Raw genomic sequence first — 18,537 nt, forward strand, 5'->3', positions numbered from 1 at the left:
AATGTGTTTGTGAATGTATCTGCATTTTGGGGTGTGTGTGTGTGTGTGTGTGTGTGTGTATATGTGTGTGCTTGCATATATGGGTATCTGTATGAATGCCTCTGAGTCTGTTCCTATGTGTACTTATTTTTGAATATGTATGTGTGCATATGTGTAAGGGTGTGTCTGTGTGAGTTATCTCTGTGTATCCATAAATGTGTACACATTTCTCTCTGTGTATGTGTTTTCAGATCCTCCATACAAAACAGTGTGTGATAATTTAAGAAATAAGCCAGTCATGTCCCAGGGCTTCAGTTTCCCCATCTGCAAAATGAGGGAGATGTAAGAGGTGATCTTTTTATTTACTTCCATAAGGGGAGCATGCAGTCAAGGAAGTGTGGCAGGCTTGAGAAGATGACAAATCTGGGTGTATATAACCTCAGTTGAGTTACTGCTCTCTGAGTTTCCATTTCCTCGGCATTCAAAGGGGCACAGTGACATCTCTGTCAAAGCTTTGTCACGAGGACGTGATGAGATAAAACAAATGAGAGGCTGCGTGTGTGTCTCTGTCACATAGTAGGTACATTGCTAATATCCCTTCCCACACATTCTTGGGCCTTTGTGCTGCCCCTTACATCCTGTTTCCAAGAGTGAGCAGGACCCTCAGAGCTGCTCAGTGGTTTGATGGGGGGTGCTGACCCTTGATGCATGACAGTGACCCTGGACATTTTAACTTTTACACCGTGTTTTCCATTCTCATATGATCCTCACAATGACCCTAAGCAATGGGTCAAGCAGGTGCTGCTGCAGTGATGTGAGAGGAGAATGCCCAGGCTCTAAGCAATGAGGTGAGGATGCTGGGTCCGTGTGGGAGCCAGAGCCTGGTGGGGCAAGGACCCAGGCACGTGGCTCCTAGGTGCAGTGCATCCTTGCTGTGCCAGCTACCTCTGCAGCAGGCAGCATCCAAGGTACTAAACACTGCCCATCCCCAGGAGCCCTGTAACAGCCAGCCCTCCCCTGAATAATCAGGCCCAAGCTGGAAGGGCCTATGCATGAGCCCCAGACACATGTGGATCACCAGCTGAATCAGATGCGTGGAAATGGCCCTCCTCTCAGGAGTCAGAGGGACGACTGGGGAACGGGGGCCAGTCACTCCCAGAGCTGGTCCTGATTGTCTGCAGGAAGCAGACTATCCTTTTCCCAAATGGTCTACACTGTTGTGGGTGCTCAAGGCCAGATTTATTAGCCTCATCACTCAGTTTATTCAAAGGATTTGACTGTAAGTGGCATTGCTGGTTTTCTGAAATCCAAACCATCATAGAGCAGTATGACCAGGACCCTGGAGGGGAGAAGGCAGCCTCCTGTTACTGCATGGGCCTAGTCTCATAGCAAGAGGACTTGGAAGGGGCACACTCAGTTGCATATTAACTTTGGGCAGGTTTGTGATGGGGGGAAAAAACTCCTACTCTTTGAATGAAGGTTACCCTTTGACCAGGGGCTGTCCAGCAGGGCGGGCCCCACGAATCTGCCTGCCTGGTCATCAGGTACACCTTCGCCCCCGACCCCTGATTCACCAGTGCCCACTTCCCTGGCTGGCTGGCACCCTTCTCGAGCCGAGCCATTCTGCTGTATCCTGGAAGGATTGGACCAGGTTGTAATTTTCCTTCATGATCCCTTTTTCATTTTTCTTTATAAAAATGGTATCAACTGTACCTGGTTGGAATAGGGAAAAAAGAGGCACTAAATAAGAAAGTATTTTACAGACTAAAATGCTATATAAATAGAAGGCATACTATAACATAAATACATAATTTAACATCTATGCAACAGTACACAAGATGCATGGTTCAACTCTGAGTGACCAAAACACTTTGGTATATAGGTTATATATGTGCAGAATAACATATAACTTAATACAGCATATCATGTGATTGATAGTATATCCTGTAATCCATACTATTATAGAATATCTTATGACATATCATATTCCCAGCTCAGAGAAAAGTAGAATCAAAATCAGTCGACATTAGGCTATTTTGGCATTCGAAACACAAGCCCCAGATTTGTGATTTTAACAGCTGAAGCTGGGAGGAAGAAAACTAAAAATACTAATGGAGAAGATATCTCCATCAACCGGCAATGTGGCCCAATGGGTGGTGGTGGGGGGATCCGTGGGAAGAAAGAAATCCCAAGAATAGATCTGGGGAGGGGGCTCAGCAGAGAGGGGCCTCCCGGGAGGAGCTGGAAGAGTTTGGCTTGGCAGTCATTGTTCCTACTATTTATGAAGCCAGATGAGGAGCTATAGGGCTTGCAGTGGCCCCTGTGTCTGCTGATTAGCTGGAGATTATATTGATGATGTAATAAAAATTCACTTTGTCTATTAAGGTTCACCAGGACAATCAGGGAGAGATTAGATAAAAATCAGGGGAAATTAATAGTAGAATGGAGGAGGAAAGCCATACATCTTACCCCTGCCATGGTCCCTGCCTGTCTCCCCTTTTTCCTGCCCACAAGGGGGAATGAAACAAGAAGCCCCTGCCCCACACCCAGGCCAAGCTAAGCTGAAATTTCCCCAGAGCTGGGCTGCTCTTAAGGAGGGACATGGTGTTCCAGATATGACGTTGGTTTAAGTTTACGGACCATGTTTAATATTTGATTAAACATTTGGCATGGCAGCCTCTGTGATCCAAAGGCCCCGCTGGGAGAACCGCAGAGGGATCAGCCTGTCCGCAGCTGCCTGGGTCCCTCTCTGCTGCAGCAGGGGAGGTGGAGTTCTGCTCAGGTAAGGGAGCTAGAGGCCAGAGAGACTTCTGCTGCCTCCCAGTAGCCAGAGGCGTCCCTGCCTCATGCTGGCTCCCTCTAGCCTGGCCTGTGCCAGAAAATTCCCCCGCGATTAGAGATGCTTCTTTGGGTTAAGGACTGGGCTCTCAAAGGTCCCTGTTAAAAGGCACATGGCAACAGAGATGGTAACACATTAATGTCCATTAGCCGCCAGGGACACAACTGCCCAATTTGATTTGTCAGACCAGCAAGGGGCAAGACATTGAAATGATAGGAAAAGGAGGTCACTTTTGGTTGGATACTGTTGTCTGAGAGCGCTTGGTCCTGGTTTGGTGGCCTGGGGGTGTTGGGGGTTGGGACTTGGAGTGGGGAATGTAGAGGGTGGATGACTGGTAGCTGGGAGGGCACTGGAAGACCAACACTAGTGATACCCATATCCCTGCAGCAACCTGGGTTTTTCAGTCACTCCAGCTCTATGACTGAGTCCAGTTCTGATATCCCCTGAGAAATCCCTGGGGTCAGAAAGATGCCAGGGATTGCGGTCTGTGGAAGGCCTATAAGAGGGGAGTCTTCCTCCCCTAAAGAGCCAGCCCCAGAGGCCGCCTGATTCGTGACTGCTCCCCTGGGCTGAGTTTCTCTTTCAGAGATGGGAGAAGTGTATCCATTCCATTGTTCTCCTGCAGTAAAAACATCTGCCTGGGAGCCTTTGGCACCCTTGCCTGGGTGTGCTGTCCACAGTGGGGGCAGTTCTTTCTGGGACCCGCCAAGATTTCTCCAGCTGCAAGACCAGTGTCACCCCAGGAAATTCTGTCCCCCACTTCATCCCCATGCCCTAGCTGCCATCCAGCCACTCCTGTGCTGGGGGCAGGAGCGGGAGCAGGGCGGGGGGCGGCGGAAGTTGCGGGAAGATTCCAGACCCTGGAACCCTATAGTGTATTTCTCGGGACGTTCTGCTGAGTGAGTCTGTGGGGACAATCTGGACACTTGCCTTGGTGACAGCAAACATGGCCACAGGTTTAAATATTCCATGAGTAATTTCTCAGCCCAAGTGGGCTGCAACTGGGACAGCTGAAGGACACTGCAGCCCAAAGCAGGTGAGGACAGCCCTGGCAGGTTCAGCGTGTGTCACTGACTTCTTCGGAGTAGTCACGGCAACACACCCACCCACCCCGACTGATTCTCCCTCAGCCAGGCTGGTGGCAGGTCCAGATTTATTCAAAATGAGAAATTCCTTTGTCCCCAGCCTGAGAATGAGACTTCATTGCTGAGGGACAAAAACAAAATACAATGGAAAGAAACAAAACACAACTCCTGACTTGTCAGCTCTCCAGCCCTCCTGCTTTGTCCCATTCCCATCTGCCAGGGTGGGCTTATGCTGTCCTTATCTATGTGGGAGTCTGGTTCAGGGCCAGTACCCCTACCTGAGTACTCATCTTTTGGGGGTTCCCACGTCAACCCCAACAGGGCATTTACACAGGATAGTCTTATGTTTGCGGGGTTGCTGCCTTCTATTGCATCTCAAGTTATCTTGTCGCAGTGAAAGTGGGTCCCCTACTTTGCCAGGACAGAGCCTGACACTCACGGCACCTGAGATGGACGTGAATCTTCATCTCCATGAGGGAGGCCTGTGTCTCCCCCGTCAGACCCAGAGGCTTTCCTGCAGGGGGCCATAATATGCCTTCCCCAGCCTACAATTTCCTACCTGTTCCCTGCTCTGCAGAAACCAGCCTCTGCATGATGAGGATGAGTGTGGAGAGGGGTGGGGGCATCCCAGAGGTCAATGGCAGTTTGTTCAGAGACTCCCCAACTCTCGCCCCAGCAGGCCCCTCCTCCAGTCTCTGCTGGTCTGCAGGGATGCTCTCCTCCTGGCTGTGTGGCCTCAGCTGCGGACTAGCCCTCTTAATCACTGGCTCAGCCAAGACAAGGTCAGAACATTCCAAGTCAATGTTTTGCTGAGAAACTTGAGAAATGAAGGGAGAAACAAACCAAAGCCCTGGTGATGGCATAAGGGGAAGATGGAGGTCTTGAACTTCAACCCAAAGGGCATAGGAGTCTGGCCTTTTCTGCTGGCTCCAGCTAGGTGGTTAAGCCTGCATGTTTGGCCCTTCCCGCCCGGCTTCCCACCTATCTCAACTAGGGTCTCCTGGAGGAAGCATGTCCTCTGCAGCCAGTATGTGACTGGTCAGCCCTTAGGAGTGTGCTCTCTTGCTGTTGTGACCTGATCTGCCCAGTAGTCATTTCCCACAGCTCAACAACACCATTTTCCTGCACCAAGTCGTCACCCTTTAACTTGCTGTTCCTCTCTTTTGCCTGGAGACCCAACTCAGCTGCTGGGTCCCAGGCTTTCCCATTTGTTCCTCATTCCAGGGGATTTCCAAACTTGCCCAACAGAATGTCAACGGAATTTACTCTAAAATAAACCCAGTCATTTGCTTATTGAAATAGTCAAGATGACATTATAGATGAAGGTCTTGTTTTTCAATAAAAAATTTTTTTTTTTTTAATTAGATAAGATAATGAAACTTGAAAATAAGTCAGTCCTATTCTGTGTCTTTGTCACTCTCATCAGAGTGATAAAAGGGGCTTAGGTTGCTCTACTGGGTCCTCTGCTGCACCTGGGTGGTGAGTGTACCAATCGATCACTAATCTGTGGGTTCTCCACCCAGGCCTATCCATTTCATCACACACAGCGTGTGAGTGTGCCACATGTGTGCATCTTGTGGGGTCATTGGAGATTCCTTTGCAGAAGCTGAGGGACACCGTGATTTGGAGTTGGACCCATGTCAGCCCCTAAATATGCAAAAGATTCTGGTGCTTTGCTAATAAGCCCCCAACATATGGAATTAAGAATAAAAATCATACTAAATCATAGACTGTAATTATTAATTTTTGAAATGAAACGAAACTCACATGGATACAGAAATGACAATACTTTTTGGGTTTTCTGATCCTCTGGCTTTGTGGTCCCTGTTTTGCTGGTGTCCCAGGCTCAGGCCTGGCTTGCCAAGTGAGGGAAATGACCTGGAGAGTCCCCCACCTGCGCAGGGAGCTGCCTTGCAGAAGGAGTCGCCAACACCAGCCGGTGTAAGGGGCAGGGTGCGGGAGAGGTTTGGCTTGGAGCTCCTGGGGTGAGGCCGGGCCTGGGCGGCTGCGGGAGCTAAGCAATTCAGACTGGGGCCCACAGCGTGTGTGTAAGAAGTTCTTCATCTCACCGTCAGAGGGCAGGCGACAGCTGGAGGAAAGAGAAACCCTCCCCCAACACACAAATGAGGGGCTTCCTCCCCAGGTATGAAAAGCCTGTAAAGGAGTGGTCTAGCCTCCTAACTCTCTGCTGTTCTCCCTTGAGCTACTTAGGACCAGGCCTTGTGGCGAGGAGGGGAGAGGGCACTTTGGGTGGAGGACTGAATGCTGGTGCCAGAACCCACACTCCCTATATAACCTCTGAGCTGTGCCCAGCCTGGGCAGAGATGGGAGCCAATCTGAAGGTCTGGGAACTGTCTGGGGCAGCCTCAGGGGCTGAGTGTGTGCACAGGGGAGGGAGCGGCAGTGAGCCACGGGCATTTCGTCCAGTGGGCTGGCTGTGAGCACCTGGGTGGGTTCCCCGACTGTGCAGAGATCACTGGACCTTCTTGCCACTTGGTGACCCTGGGTGAGTGGGAGAGCAAATCAAGGGAGGATGGGATGTGGCCAGTCTACTGGGGCCTGTGCTGTTTCTTATGAGAAGGGGAGCACCCTACTCCAAGCAGCCCCATCTCCCATTCCAGAGACAGGAACCATTTACTTGCCCTCCTTTACAATCAAAGGTATCCCCGCCCCCCATCTTAGCAGCCCCTTTCTTATTCATCATCACGCCCACCACGGTGCCTGGACGCTAAGGCTGGCTCCCTTTCAGTTGCCTTGACGACTCTGGAAACAGAGAAATGGAATGATCAAAAAGCCTATTGGGCCTTTGGTTGTCACCAGAGACACTTCCTGACTGCCCTCTTTCCGTTTTGAGGAGCCCCCAGACACGGGGATTCTCTCCTTTTCACTTCTTCACCAAGTCACTCTTTCAAGTGTTATCTATGGCTGCCAAGAAGGGCCAGGGATGTCCTGAGACACGGCTCTTATGAACAAGAGAGAGGGGTCCAGGACTGCCCCAACGGAATTCCAAGCCTTCCCTTGGAAGAATGCAAAGGCTTTCCTTCTCACTCACTCGGGCTAAAAGTGAGCCTCTGTTAAAAATGGCTTTCTGAAGTCCAAGACATTCCCACCCTACCAGCAATGCTGACAGAGCAGTACCCTGAGTCCCTGGCTCTGCTGATCCCAAGAATTTAATCACAGTGATTGATCTGACTGGGTGCCTTTCCTTTCTTCCTGGGATACCGAGGCTGCAGAGTGTACACTAGCATCTTCTGGAAACAGTATCCCACCCTGGAAATGGGATGTGGCTTCAGGCTCACGCCACCCCTTTGGAGAGAGACCTCTTCACACAGTGGGGGCAAGGATGCTTTCCGTGACTCATCCGGTGAGACCAAGCCAAGCCAAGTATTGATTTGACAGAAAGATATGGATATGCTGGATGCATAATGGTTAGGGGATCCTATTTCCTTCTTTTCCTGTTCAGAGAACACCTCTCCTCCACCTTAGCCTGCTGAAAAGCAAAGGCCAGATGAGGGAGAGTGTTCTTGCCAGTCACTCAGGGACACCCCTGTTTCCCTGGTCTCCTTGCAGGAGTTCAAAACCAGGAAGCCTCTGGGAACAAGGAGCCCCTCTCCTACCATGACAAGCTCTCCCAAGATCTTCACCTCACTGCATATTCTTAGAACCAGTCAATATGATTAATTTTACATGGGCATAATTTCCGGCTGTTGCTGTGGAGTCCTCCCAGCCTCACCCATCAACAGCGACATGATACAGTTTCTGGTTATATTGGTCAACCAAGATATTGATATTATTAATAATGGATATCTATATGTTGACCTTTGTCCACACAACTGAATCACTCTGGACTGGCTGTCACATTGCTTTAAGAGGTATTGATAAGCCCATTACTGGAAGGGCACATACAATCTTAGGTGTGTGCTTTTCACTCACCTTCAAGCACCTCCTGTGAAAATTGACCTTTGTCGCGTGAGCTGGTGTGGGACCCATGATATGTGGTGTGCAAAAGAATGTGTCTGCATATGCTTGTGTGGCGAAAGTATGTGTGTGTGCATGCGAGTGTGTTGATGTGTATGTGAGTATGCGAGCGTATGAGTGTGTGTGAGAGTCTGTCTCGAACACCGTCCCTTTTTGAGCTGATCAAATAGCCAATTACAGCATTGTAGGGAGGTAGTAGAATCAGAGAGTTCCTACAAATACACTGTGATGTACTGTTTGATCTTTAGATGCCTCTTGTCTCTGAGGACTTGCGCAAGGAGGCTTGGCTTTATAAGGATATTATTAGGTTGATGCCTCATTCTCTCAATTTACCTGCCAGGCAAGAGACAGCACTCACTGGGAGTAGTCTGGCCAGAACCAGCCTCTGGGAGGTACGCCGAAGACCATGCTGCAGGCTTGACTTTGGGTATACGCTACTCCCAGCCTCAATCTCTTTATCTGTGCAGCGGCAACAGTTAATTCAGCTCTACTTTCTAAAGACCAGAGAGGAGAAGTTTACTGAGCTCAGGCTCTCAACCTTCTGCACCCAAACTTCCAATCATATGAAAGCCTGGCATGCCAGCAGGCCTCATTGATTACATGATGGGATGTGGCCCTTTAATGTTCAGAGGAGAATGGGTTTGTGTAAGTTTGTAGTAGAAGGCATGCTTTTTGGGCTCGTGTATGTGTTTGTGCATGGTCACACAGACCTCACTTCTGTGCATCTCTGGCTGGTGTCGTGCCTATCTGCATGGAAGGTGGTGTCAGTGTCAGTGCCTCTGTCGGCTCAGGCTACAGTGATCCAGTGATCCCATCCTGTTTGAACTCAGACAACCTCACTTGTCAGGGATGCCCCCTTGCTTGTAAAGGGAAACTGGCTAGCTAGAGAGATCTTTTGGATCCTCAGACATAGTGTATGAATAAACCAGACATGGATTAATTAGGTGTGACTGCATCATTAAATTAGAATAATGAACAAACAGCCACGTATGGCATTCAAATCTGCCTAGAACGACTCCAAGGGTTGCTTTCAAGTAAGTCACCTGTCAGTTTGTAGGTTTTGGGGACTCCAGAGAGTGAGGTTTCTGTCACATCTTAAGAAGTGGCTTCTTTAGGCACTACCTACACCAGGTGAGGACCATCCTTCAGCGGGCACCAAGACTCCACAACTGAATCCAAACAATGACTTGGTTCAATACAGCATCATCTATGCACGCTTCAGCTGCGAGCATTTCTCAGTGTGAAATACGACAGGAGCACAGGTGCTCAAGAGGCGGGAGGGAAAAGTTAAGAGGTGTGGGCAGCGGATGTGAAATGTATTGATCCCATAAGATTTATGTGGATGTGCACATAGTTGCTTGTGCATGTGCATTTGCGCATGCACACCCCCCTTTTGTGTTTCTGTGAACTCCTTTTCTTCTGCTGATATTCCCCATTTCAGTCAGACCGATTCAAGGGTAAGCCAAGTCTCAGTTGTGTAATTTTAGGCAAAGCTGCTGAACTGCAGCGCCCTGCCCTCGGTGGACAACACTTCTCACAATCCCGGTCCTTGGACACTGTGGCTGTGCAGAAAGGATTGTTTGCCTTTAACAAAGAGGAGGAAGTCAGCAGCAAAGAGGGAAGAAAATGGGAAGCTAGCTTGCCTTGCTGGCTAGCTGTGGAATAGCCTAATACATCGGGGCTTTGTTCAAAAGATGTGTTAAGTATCTAGAAACCTTTGATCTGTAGCCACTCTTAACAAAGGTGATAATTAATTAAAGCAGAGTGTATTGCAATAAAGTAACATCGCGGTCAGTTTATGCGTTGTCCAGTCAGACTTCGGAAGTCTCTGTCAATTAAACTCTTGTTGGAGGCCAGTTCATTATCAATTTTTTTTCCTGAGTTTGATCAATATTTTTGGCTGTTGTGTCCTCACAGAAGCAGGACTATGTCTGTCTCCATGAGGGCACCCATTTATTTCTATCTTGTAGATGGCCACATAGGATTTGTTCCGGAACTGAGCTGCGGGGAGTCACTGTTTGAAATCCTCAATCAGCTCATGCTGGAGGAGAGGTACCAGGAAGGATAAGAAAAACCAAATGTGGAACAAGTAGAAGGGGAGAAACCCTTAAATGGATAGTCCTGAAAATATCCATTTTTACTCTTTTTTTTTTTTTTTGAGACCAGGTCTCACTGGAGTGCAGTGGTATGATCTCCATTCACTGAAACATCCACCTTCCAGGCTCAAGCTATTCTCCCACTTTAGCCTCCCAAGTAGCTGGGACTACAGGCTTGTGCCATCATGCCCCACTAATTCCCCTTCTACTTTTGAGGACTCAAAAATCAAGGCAATAACCTTGGGATTCCTACCTGGCTTCCTTCTTGGTTCCTGTGGGTAGGGCTGTGGCTTGGGCTTTATACACATCTGGGCTACAGGGAGCTTGATGGGTAGAGATGGAATAAGCTCTTAGGGCAAGTACATCAATGCTGGATGCTGCTTTTTCTACCCCTATAACTGTTTTTTTCTGTTCTGTTACCTTTGACTTCTCTTATGTTGCCAAGTGGAACACTTATCTCCTTCTTCAGACCTCCTTTGGAGTTTGGATGGGTGTCTTAAATGGCAGAGAAGAAAGAAAAGGAGAGGAAGGATGATGAAAGGGCTTCAACGAAATTGCAGGGGGCAGGGAATGGGGGGAGTTCTGTTCTACTCCCCTAGGCTCCTTGAGTAGGACTGGATGCTTTCTGCGATTATTGGAGAGGCTGTGTATCTAAAGGCCTGCAGGAAAGGAAGAGGTAAAAAGGAGTGGATTTTTTTGCTCTTGTTATAGAGAGCCCAAAAAGAGGGCAACCGGCTCTCTGCCACACCCTGCTTGGATTTAGGTAAAATGCAGCATTCTGCTTGGAGGGCCTGGTTTGACGGAGCTGTCAGGTCGTGTGTGTGTGTAAACACTATAAAAGGAAAGTAGCCTGGGCCACCAAGGGGCAGTGAGTAGGGTGAGAAATGCAGTGGGTGGAGGAAATTAGCTGCGGCTGGACACTCAGATTCCAGATGGAAGATCATTGCTAAAATGAGTCAGTGGGTGAGCAGAAGCAGGTAGCCTTAAAAGGGTGAAGGGTTGGTAATGAGGTTGGAACTGTTCTCCAAACCAGGACTTCTGGATGGGGGCATCAGGCAGATAAAACAAAAAGCACACCTCCATACCAGGACCTTGGCTCACTGACAAATCCAAGCCAAGAGTTCTGAGGTGGATCATGGATGTAATGATGAGGACAGCTTAATTCTTTCCAGATTCTCTCCTTTTCTCTATCACCCTTCTCCTGGATCCTGCATATAGCCTTGCAAGATTAAACTGTCCCTAACATCATCTCCATGCCACTTGCATCTGTCATCTCTTCCCTGTGTGTGTGTATGCACACACACACATGCTCACTCCAACACCCACACAGGCTGCAGCATCTTCCCTCCCCCTACCTACAAACACATAGGTTTTCACACCCTTGAGCTCTTCTCTCTGCATGTCACATGGGATTTCCCTTCCAAGTTCAAGAGCTGCTGCAGTTTTAGCCACTGTAAATAGGTACTCCTAGCTTCTAGCTGGCATTTTGACCCTATCACTCTTTTTGTTTCTCTACCTGCAACCCTGGGCCTTATTCTCTGTTGAATTTCTGTCCTCTAGAGCCTACTTATCCCAGATTCTCTTTAGGTGAGATCCCTCTTGGGTCAATTTGGAAACTGACCCTCTCCTGATGACATAAAAGGTGTGAGCTCTGGACAGAGGCAAAGTTGAGACCAGCTCTTGTCTCAAGCAAAAAGATGGTGTCTTGGACATCTTCTAAGGCCTCGATCGGAAGTCTCTCTCCCCTCCTGATATAGATGCTGTAATGAGGAGGACGATGCTAATATTAGTGATAATAATGGCCATGCTCAAGTTGCTGGAGTGTGGCAAGATCACTGGGCAGTGGGAATGCCCCTGGACATGAACTCCTTTATAGAACTCTGAGAACTTTACTACATGACTGTGTAGGGGGCATCGCTATGCAATGTAGTTTTGTAATTGTTTTCCCTTGAATTGTTTCATGGTTATGATTTCATTCAAGAAAAGACTTTATTTTGTTGTATTTGAGAAGCCACAAACATCCAGCCAATTGGAGCAGGTGATGAAGGGAGTGAAAGTATGCCAAGGGGGTTCTTTCAACCCAATCTAGAATTCCCATTAAAACTGCATGTGTTTGGGGATGGGGGGGAGGTTGTTAATGTCTCCCTGTTGAATTGCACTGAAATCTAGGGCAGCCCTGGTTTCCATATGTGTGGGATGTGCTTAGTCATGCTTGCACATGGAAACATATACGTGCATATGTGCGTGTTAATTTATTTCTGTGTTTGTTGATTCTGAGCAATCTGCTTAAAAGACAAATGAAATTATGCATGAGCAGCAAATAACCATTAGTCTCGTAAATAAGCTAATCATTTCCCAATAATTTTTTTCTTTGCTCTTAAGTAGGACACATATCAACATCTGGAATCTGGAGTTTGTTTTAATAGTGATTGTTGCTTTGATGTGCTTTAGGTTTGTAATGATTGCTATTGATCATTTTCTTTGGTGAAATTTAAAAAAAAATTCTTTTCTCGTTTTCTTATTCTGGCTATTCAGTTTTCCCTATCCCTGACAAGGCAAATCTTTCTTTTAACAGCTATAGGTGTCTACTCAGCCATTCTGCCAGTCTTCACCTGGACAGAACTGAATTTTTATTTTTCAAAGTAATTTAAAAAAAAAGTGCATCTTAATTGAGCTCATGCCCATGCTAATACTTCAGCTGCACTGTTTCTTAGACTCATTTAAAAATGGAAATCACATAGAGTCTCATGGTTTTATTTCACCTATCTACAGAGGAAATTAAAACCCCAAACCACAGAAAACAACAAATCATCTTGGGTAAAGTCAAGCGGTGGAAAATCAGTGTTCTGAGAATTATTGTATCTTAAGCATAAATACAAGACATAATTTTATGAAGATGGTCATAAATAACCAAAACATACTCATACGTCCATCCTTCCTCTTTCTCACAACTAAATCCCAAATCAAGGGGCTTTAGGCATTTCCTATTCAGGTACAGTTGAAATACAAGGTTGTACATATGGTGGTGTGTATATTTTAAAATGATATACTCTCTAGAGTGAAATCCACAGAAGATTCTATTACGGTGTCCCCACCCTCCTTCTGGATGTAGTGCGGAAGTATGAGAGACTGAAATCCCTGCAGCTGTGGCTCCTGGGTTGAGAGACCCCCAGGCTGCCAGTAGAGTAGATTTTCCTCCACTCAGTGGAGAAAATCTCAAAGCGGAGTGGTTACCCAGGCACAGATCTGTTCTGACTGGATAACAAGAGGGACTATGATGTGGACTTAGCTGTTGAGATGAAAATGCATCGCAGGCTCTGGGAACAAGTACACATCAGTAGTAAAGGCTGTTTAAACCTTTGGGGACAGCCCTATGTTTAGATTACATTAATTCATAAATATTATACTAAATACCACTTAAATTGGACTTAAATGACTTCAAAGATAATGCCTTATAATATGGCTATCCAGAGAGCACTAGCCTTTATGTCTCCCAGTAACTCAGTCTTTGCTGCCTCCTATCCAGCTAGACAGGACCAAAGTTATGAATGGATTGCTGATTTCTTCATGTGTGATCCACTGCGTATGTGAGTGTTAGCAAGCATGGGTATGTATGCGTATATGTGTCTTCAGTCATTGCCTCTTTTTGTTCTACAAGTAATGAAAAGAAAAAAAGAGAAATAAATTGAAAATGAGAGAAAGGAAGAATTAGACTACTGGGTGACCTGTTCCCTTCTCCAAGGGAGAAAGATTCTACAAGAAGGGGTAAAAATTGGTCCTCAGCTCAGTTCTGCTGCTACCCAAGGAATTCCTCTCTTTTCACTTTAATCAATAGTACAATGTCTTTCTCTCTGGAGCCTGGAAAAACAATCTTTCCCGAAGTGCTTCTAATGGGAGAGAAAAGACTCTGAGTTGGTCTGGAGAGTTCGCATTAAATTCGGTTTTCTTCCTTGGGTGTTGTTTCTTTGAATTTTCATTCTGGGCTTTTTTTCTTCCTTTCTCTCTCTCCCTAGCACCCAGATACCCCTCTCTCCAATTGCTTTCTGGCCTCCAGGGGGTAAATTTACCTTTAAAGTAATCATCCCAGTCCACAGCTGCTCTTTGCTGCCTCCCTAGCCCAACAGCCTTTCTCTGATATGGCTGGGTTTGCTCCACAACACCCACCCACTCCCTCCTCCACAGACTCCCAATTTGACTGGAGTAATTGCCTTTTAAGGTGCAGTCTACGCAGGGCAGGTGTTCCATTAACCCTTAGAACTCCTTCCTTCTTTAGATACCTGAAATGACAGGTGGCCAACAAATGGAGACCCACCTGAAATCTCATGTGTTTTAGTTTTTTTTTTTTTTTAAGGATGTTTAGGGTCAGCATCCAGATATATATAGTACATTAGGTTCTGGGGTACATGTGCAGATCATGCAGGATTGTTGTATAGGTACACACATGGCAATGTAGTTTGCTGCCTCCATCCCCCCCCATCACCTACATCTGGCATTTCTCCCCATGTGATTTTACTTATTTTTCATTTCTTTCTTTTTCTTTTTTTTTTTTTTGTCAATAACATACACATGACATCCAAACTGGAGGTCAGTGTTCTGTGTCTCTCAATTTTATCCCATACGATTCATTAGAAGTTAGAAATTCAAGAAGGGAAGAACAAGAGCCACAAATATGCCCCGAAACCAGACTTAACAAAGGCATGATTCTATCTCTAGCCTTATATTGTCAATTTAGAGATGGGGAAATCTAGAAACCAAATGCAACCCTCATTCCTCAAACCTCATCATGCTTTTTGACTTAACAGTAATTAATCACCAATGGCAAGCGAGTAATTTTTTAAGGTGGCTGGATGCTTATTTTATCAGGATTAGCTAATAAATCAGGCTGCATCACTGAAAAAGGAGTTTAAACTCTTCTAGGACTGAATAAACCAGACCTTGGAAACTGTCTTATTTATTCAGCTCTCTGAGAGCTTCCAAGAACTGCTAGGGACATTTAGGCCCAACCTCAATTAAAAAAAAATCAGAAGGATGGAGAGGTAGGAAGTTTCACTGAGAAAAATATATGCTCGGGCTCCAAAGGGTGAGCTGCGACAACGAGGAACCCAGTATGCCGGAGCCACCGGGCCTGCTTGCCACTGACAGTTTAGGGGAGAAATTATTTAGAAAATGAAGTTTTGTTTGTTCTAGGAATTCTGGTCATAGGGACACATATGTAATATATGTATTATATCTATATATTATATAGATATAATCATAACCTTTTCCACCTCCCTAATGGAAATGATGAAAATTCTACTTCTTTGCTATTATATGAGAGAGTTCAAATTACATCAGAAACAAAGTGATGATCAGGGATTGTAGAAAAGAAACCAAGGAATATCGTTAAAGTTTATCTTCATTTGAAATGAAGAAGCTAGTAAAGTGCTTTAATCCAGATTCCATATGAAGCCCAGCTCCTCACAACTGTCTTTTGCCTTTAGTGGGTTCTAATTTTTTTAACTTTAAAATCTTAAATCACCACAAAAACTTATAATTAAGATGGACAAAAGACTTCCCTACTTATGCTTTCAAAATTTTTATTATTACTATTTTTAAAATGAGGACATTCAGAATAACAAAGGTTTGATACAAACCTTGATTAGCTTCTAGGAAGCTTGATTGGAAGGGGAAAAACTACAAAGATATGGTTGACTTGAGGGGGGGGGAAGAAAGTGTTTTTTTTTTTCTTCGAATATCATTTTGAAGGTTTCCTCCCCATTCCACCTTTCCAATCTCTCTTTTGAACAGACAGACATTTTCTCCATATTGGATAAATGTTGGTTTCTCTCTCCATTACAGCCCCCACCCTCACCCCACCCCAACAAACCCAGTATATTTCCATTCTGCTGTGTTTTTGTGCTACTCAACATGCCATTAACTTTAAGATTTACTCCTCAGCAGGCAAGCTGGAGGATGCTAAAGCCAATAAAAACTGCTCTCTGGGACTCCAACTATGAAGAGTTTGGAGCTCTGTTTAGTATTCGAACGAAGGGAGGGCTGGAGAAAGAGGGTGGTTGTGATAGTGAAAATCGCTGCTGCTTAGAGAGCCAGACAGCTCCGCGCTCTGCACCTAATGTGCTGGCGGATCAGCTGTGTCCATAGCTCATTTGTGGCCAAGGATGAGGCTGCTCTCTATGTGGGGGTGGGTGTGCGTGTGTGTTTTCATCTTTAAAACCACCAGCTGTAACAGCATCTTCGGCGGCTCTCCACACTACTGTTTATTAAAAACGGAACATCCATACACATCCCCTACAACTTCCTTAGCCCCGTGTTCCTTCCCTGTCTGGCGATCAATCTCTCTCAGAAAGCATTTAACTTGCCCACATTGCTCCAGCACCGATTTATCCCCGCTGCACAGCCTATACATTACTGTTAGGAAGCGGAGCACTGGGCTAATTTCGTCACCCACCAGCCACCCACACACATTCTACAACTGAACACGTTTGGGGCTCTGCTTTAAAGATAATAAAACAAGGAGAAAACAGCCAGGCTGCAGACAATTCCCATGACCACTTTCCTAAAAAGTTGCTGGGTTTTAATTCTTTGATTATTCTGTCTCCCCCTCCCCCAAGCACTCACTGGCAATAATCTCTTCAAGGGAGAAATAATGTACTATAAAGCTCTCTGCATGGTGAGTTTGGGATAAATTAGGGTACACCTTTCAAAATGCAAATCTTGCACACACATATTTTTCTCCAGAGCCCCGCTTTCCTGGGAAGGGGACTATCCAGGCTTGCCAGACTCCCCCACTCCACCCAGGGGGATGGCTGGTTCCTTGCTAATTCTTGCCTTAGGTTTTATCACTGGTTCCTTCAAACATCCACCTCCCACCCCAACACACACCACCACTCACACCACAATCAGATTATTGAGGCACACAGCTCGACAGGGAGAGTTTACTGTTATATTTAAATAAAAAATATCTCTTCGAATTTGTCACCTCTCTCCCTTTTAGACGGCTGCGCTCCTGCTACTCTGGCCGGGAGCGAAGGATGAGGAGACCATCTCCCTTAGTATTTTCAGCACCACGGCGATGGACAGCACCCTAGGTCCCCGGCCGGCCAGGCGCCCGCGAGTCAGTCTGCTCAGCGTCCTGGGCTGGACCGGTGCAGCCTTCCCCAACCCAATCTTTCAAGTCGCTGTACCCAAAAACCCAAGCCTCGTCTCCTCCTCGATCCTCTCTCTCTTTCTCTCTTAATCGGCGCCCGCTGCTCTCTCCACAGCATCGTTCCTATCAGCACCTCGCCCAAAACCCAGTCTTGCCCCAGCGAACAGCTCCCCACGCACCCCAGCTCTGGTCTCCGCTGCCCGAGCGCCTCCCTCTACGGCGCCCGCCCGAGGCTTCCTCTCGCTCCGTACGCCGCTAGTCTGTCGCCGGCCGGCCGGTCGACCCGCCCGCCCGCTCCTGCTCCCCGGCAAAGTTGGGAGGGAAAGGTGCACTCACCTTTGTGCATGCCTGTGAACCTGTCCTTCAGAACCGTAAGCTCGTAGATTTTTCCAAACTCCTCGAAGAGGGGCTTGAGGTCCTTCTCATCCAGGTTGCGGGGGATCTGCCCAATGAACAGCTTGATGGCATCGTGGTCCTTCATGGGAATGGTCGACGGGTTCCCCGGGCTGTGGCTTAATCCGTTCATATGCCCGGCACTGCCCGGGCTGCTGCCGAGCCCGTTGGTACTGAGGCTCGCGTTGTCAGCCTGTCCGTTTGCTAACGTGGCCATCTTTATATACATAGAGAAAATCTTCTTTCCTTTTATTCTTTCTCGCTCGCACTCTCTCGCTCCTCTCGCTCGCTCGCTCGCGCTCACACACGCACACGCATACACACACTCGGGTTCTCTCCCCCTCGGTTTCTCTACACCTCGCTCTCCGCTCGCTCTCTGCTCTCTCTCTTTCTCCTCTTCTCTCTCGCGCTCGCGCTCGCGCTCTCTGCTCTCCCCCTCCCTCCCTCCCTCTCTCTCTCTCTCTCTCTCTCTCTCTCTCTCTCTCTCTCTCTCTCTCTCTCTCTCTCTCTCTCTCTCTCTCTCTCTCTCTCTCTCTCTCTCTCTCGCTCGCTCTCTCTCGGTCTGATCTGATTTTTTTTTTTTTTTTACATTGGACAGGATCTCTGTCCTTTCCGTTTAAACAGGCTGGACCGGTTCAAGTTCCCAACCAGACCAGGGGTGGGGGCGGCGAGTGTGCGCGCGTGGAGGAGGGCGCGGGGGGCCGGGAATGGGCGCTCTGTGGGGGCCCGCGCCGCGGCGGCCGGCGGCCGGGGGCAGGGCGGCGTGGGGCGGCGCCTGCCCCACCGCGCCTCCCCCGTCGGCGGCCCCGCGCGGTGGTGGTGGTACAGTCCGAGACGGCCCCCGGCTATAAATAGCGCCAGGCGCATGGCTCTTCGGGAGGCGCTGAGATTCCGGGCCCGGCGGCCGCGGGGAGAGGGTGTCTGCTAGGCTCTGGGCAGCCGGCCTCCTGTCTCTGCCTTTTGAGGGTTCTTTTTGTAATAGCAGCAGGTGCAACTTTTTGCATTTTAAAAACAGTGATT

The 18,537-nt window shown here is 47.6% G+C and overlaps 1 protein-coding gene and 1 long non-coding RNA gene across 38 annotated transcripts in view; one reads left to right on the plus strand and one right to left on the minus strand.

The window, feature by feature from the left end:
* The window catches only part of CELF4 (CUGBP Elav-like family member 4), a 321,515-nt gene extending 303,564 nt beyond the window's left edge, over positions 1-17,951 (minus strand). For all 35 annotated transcript variants that reach the window (XR_013525865.1, XR_013525868.1, XR_013525863.1 and 32 more), the window contains exon 1: positions 17,461-17,951. Coding sequence is in view for 24 of the 35 variants with exons in the window: in XM_078348050.1 (XP_078204176.1) it covers positions 17,461-17,746 (286 nt within the window). In the remaining 11 variants the exon portion in view is untranslated. The remainder of the gene's footprint in view (positions 1-17,460) is intronic.
* Positions 17,952-18,392: 441 nt separating this feature from the next.
* LOC144579051 (uncharacterized) overlaps positions 18,393-18,537 on the plus strand; it is a 507,171-nt gene continuing 507,026 nt past the window's right edge. For all 3 annotated transcript variants that reach the window (XR_013525873.1, XR_013525875.1, XR_013525874.1), the window contains exon 1: positions 18,393-18,505. This is a non-coding gene — a long non-coding RNA (uncharacterized LOC144579051). The remainder of the gene's footprint in view (positions 18,506-18,537) is intronic.

The sequence above is a fragment of the Callithrix jacchus genome, chromosome 13 (assembly GCF_049354715.1).
Source record: "Callithrix jacchus isolate 240 chromosome 13, calJac240_pri, whole genome shotgun sequence".
Taxonomy (NCBI): domain Eukaryota; kingdom Metazoa; phylum Chordata; class Mammalia; order Primates; family Cebidae; genus Callithrix; species Callithrix jacchus.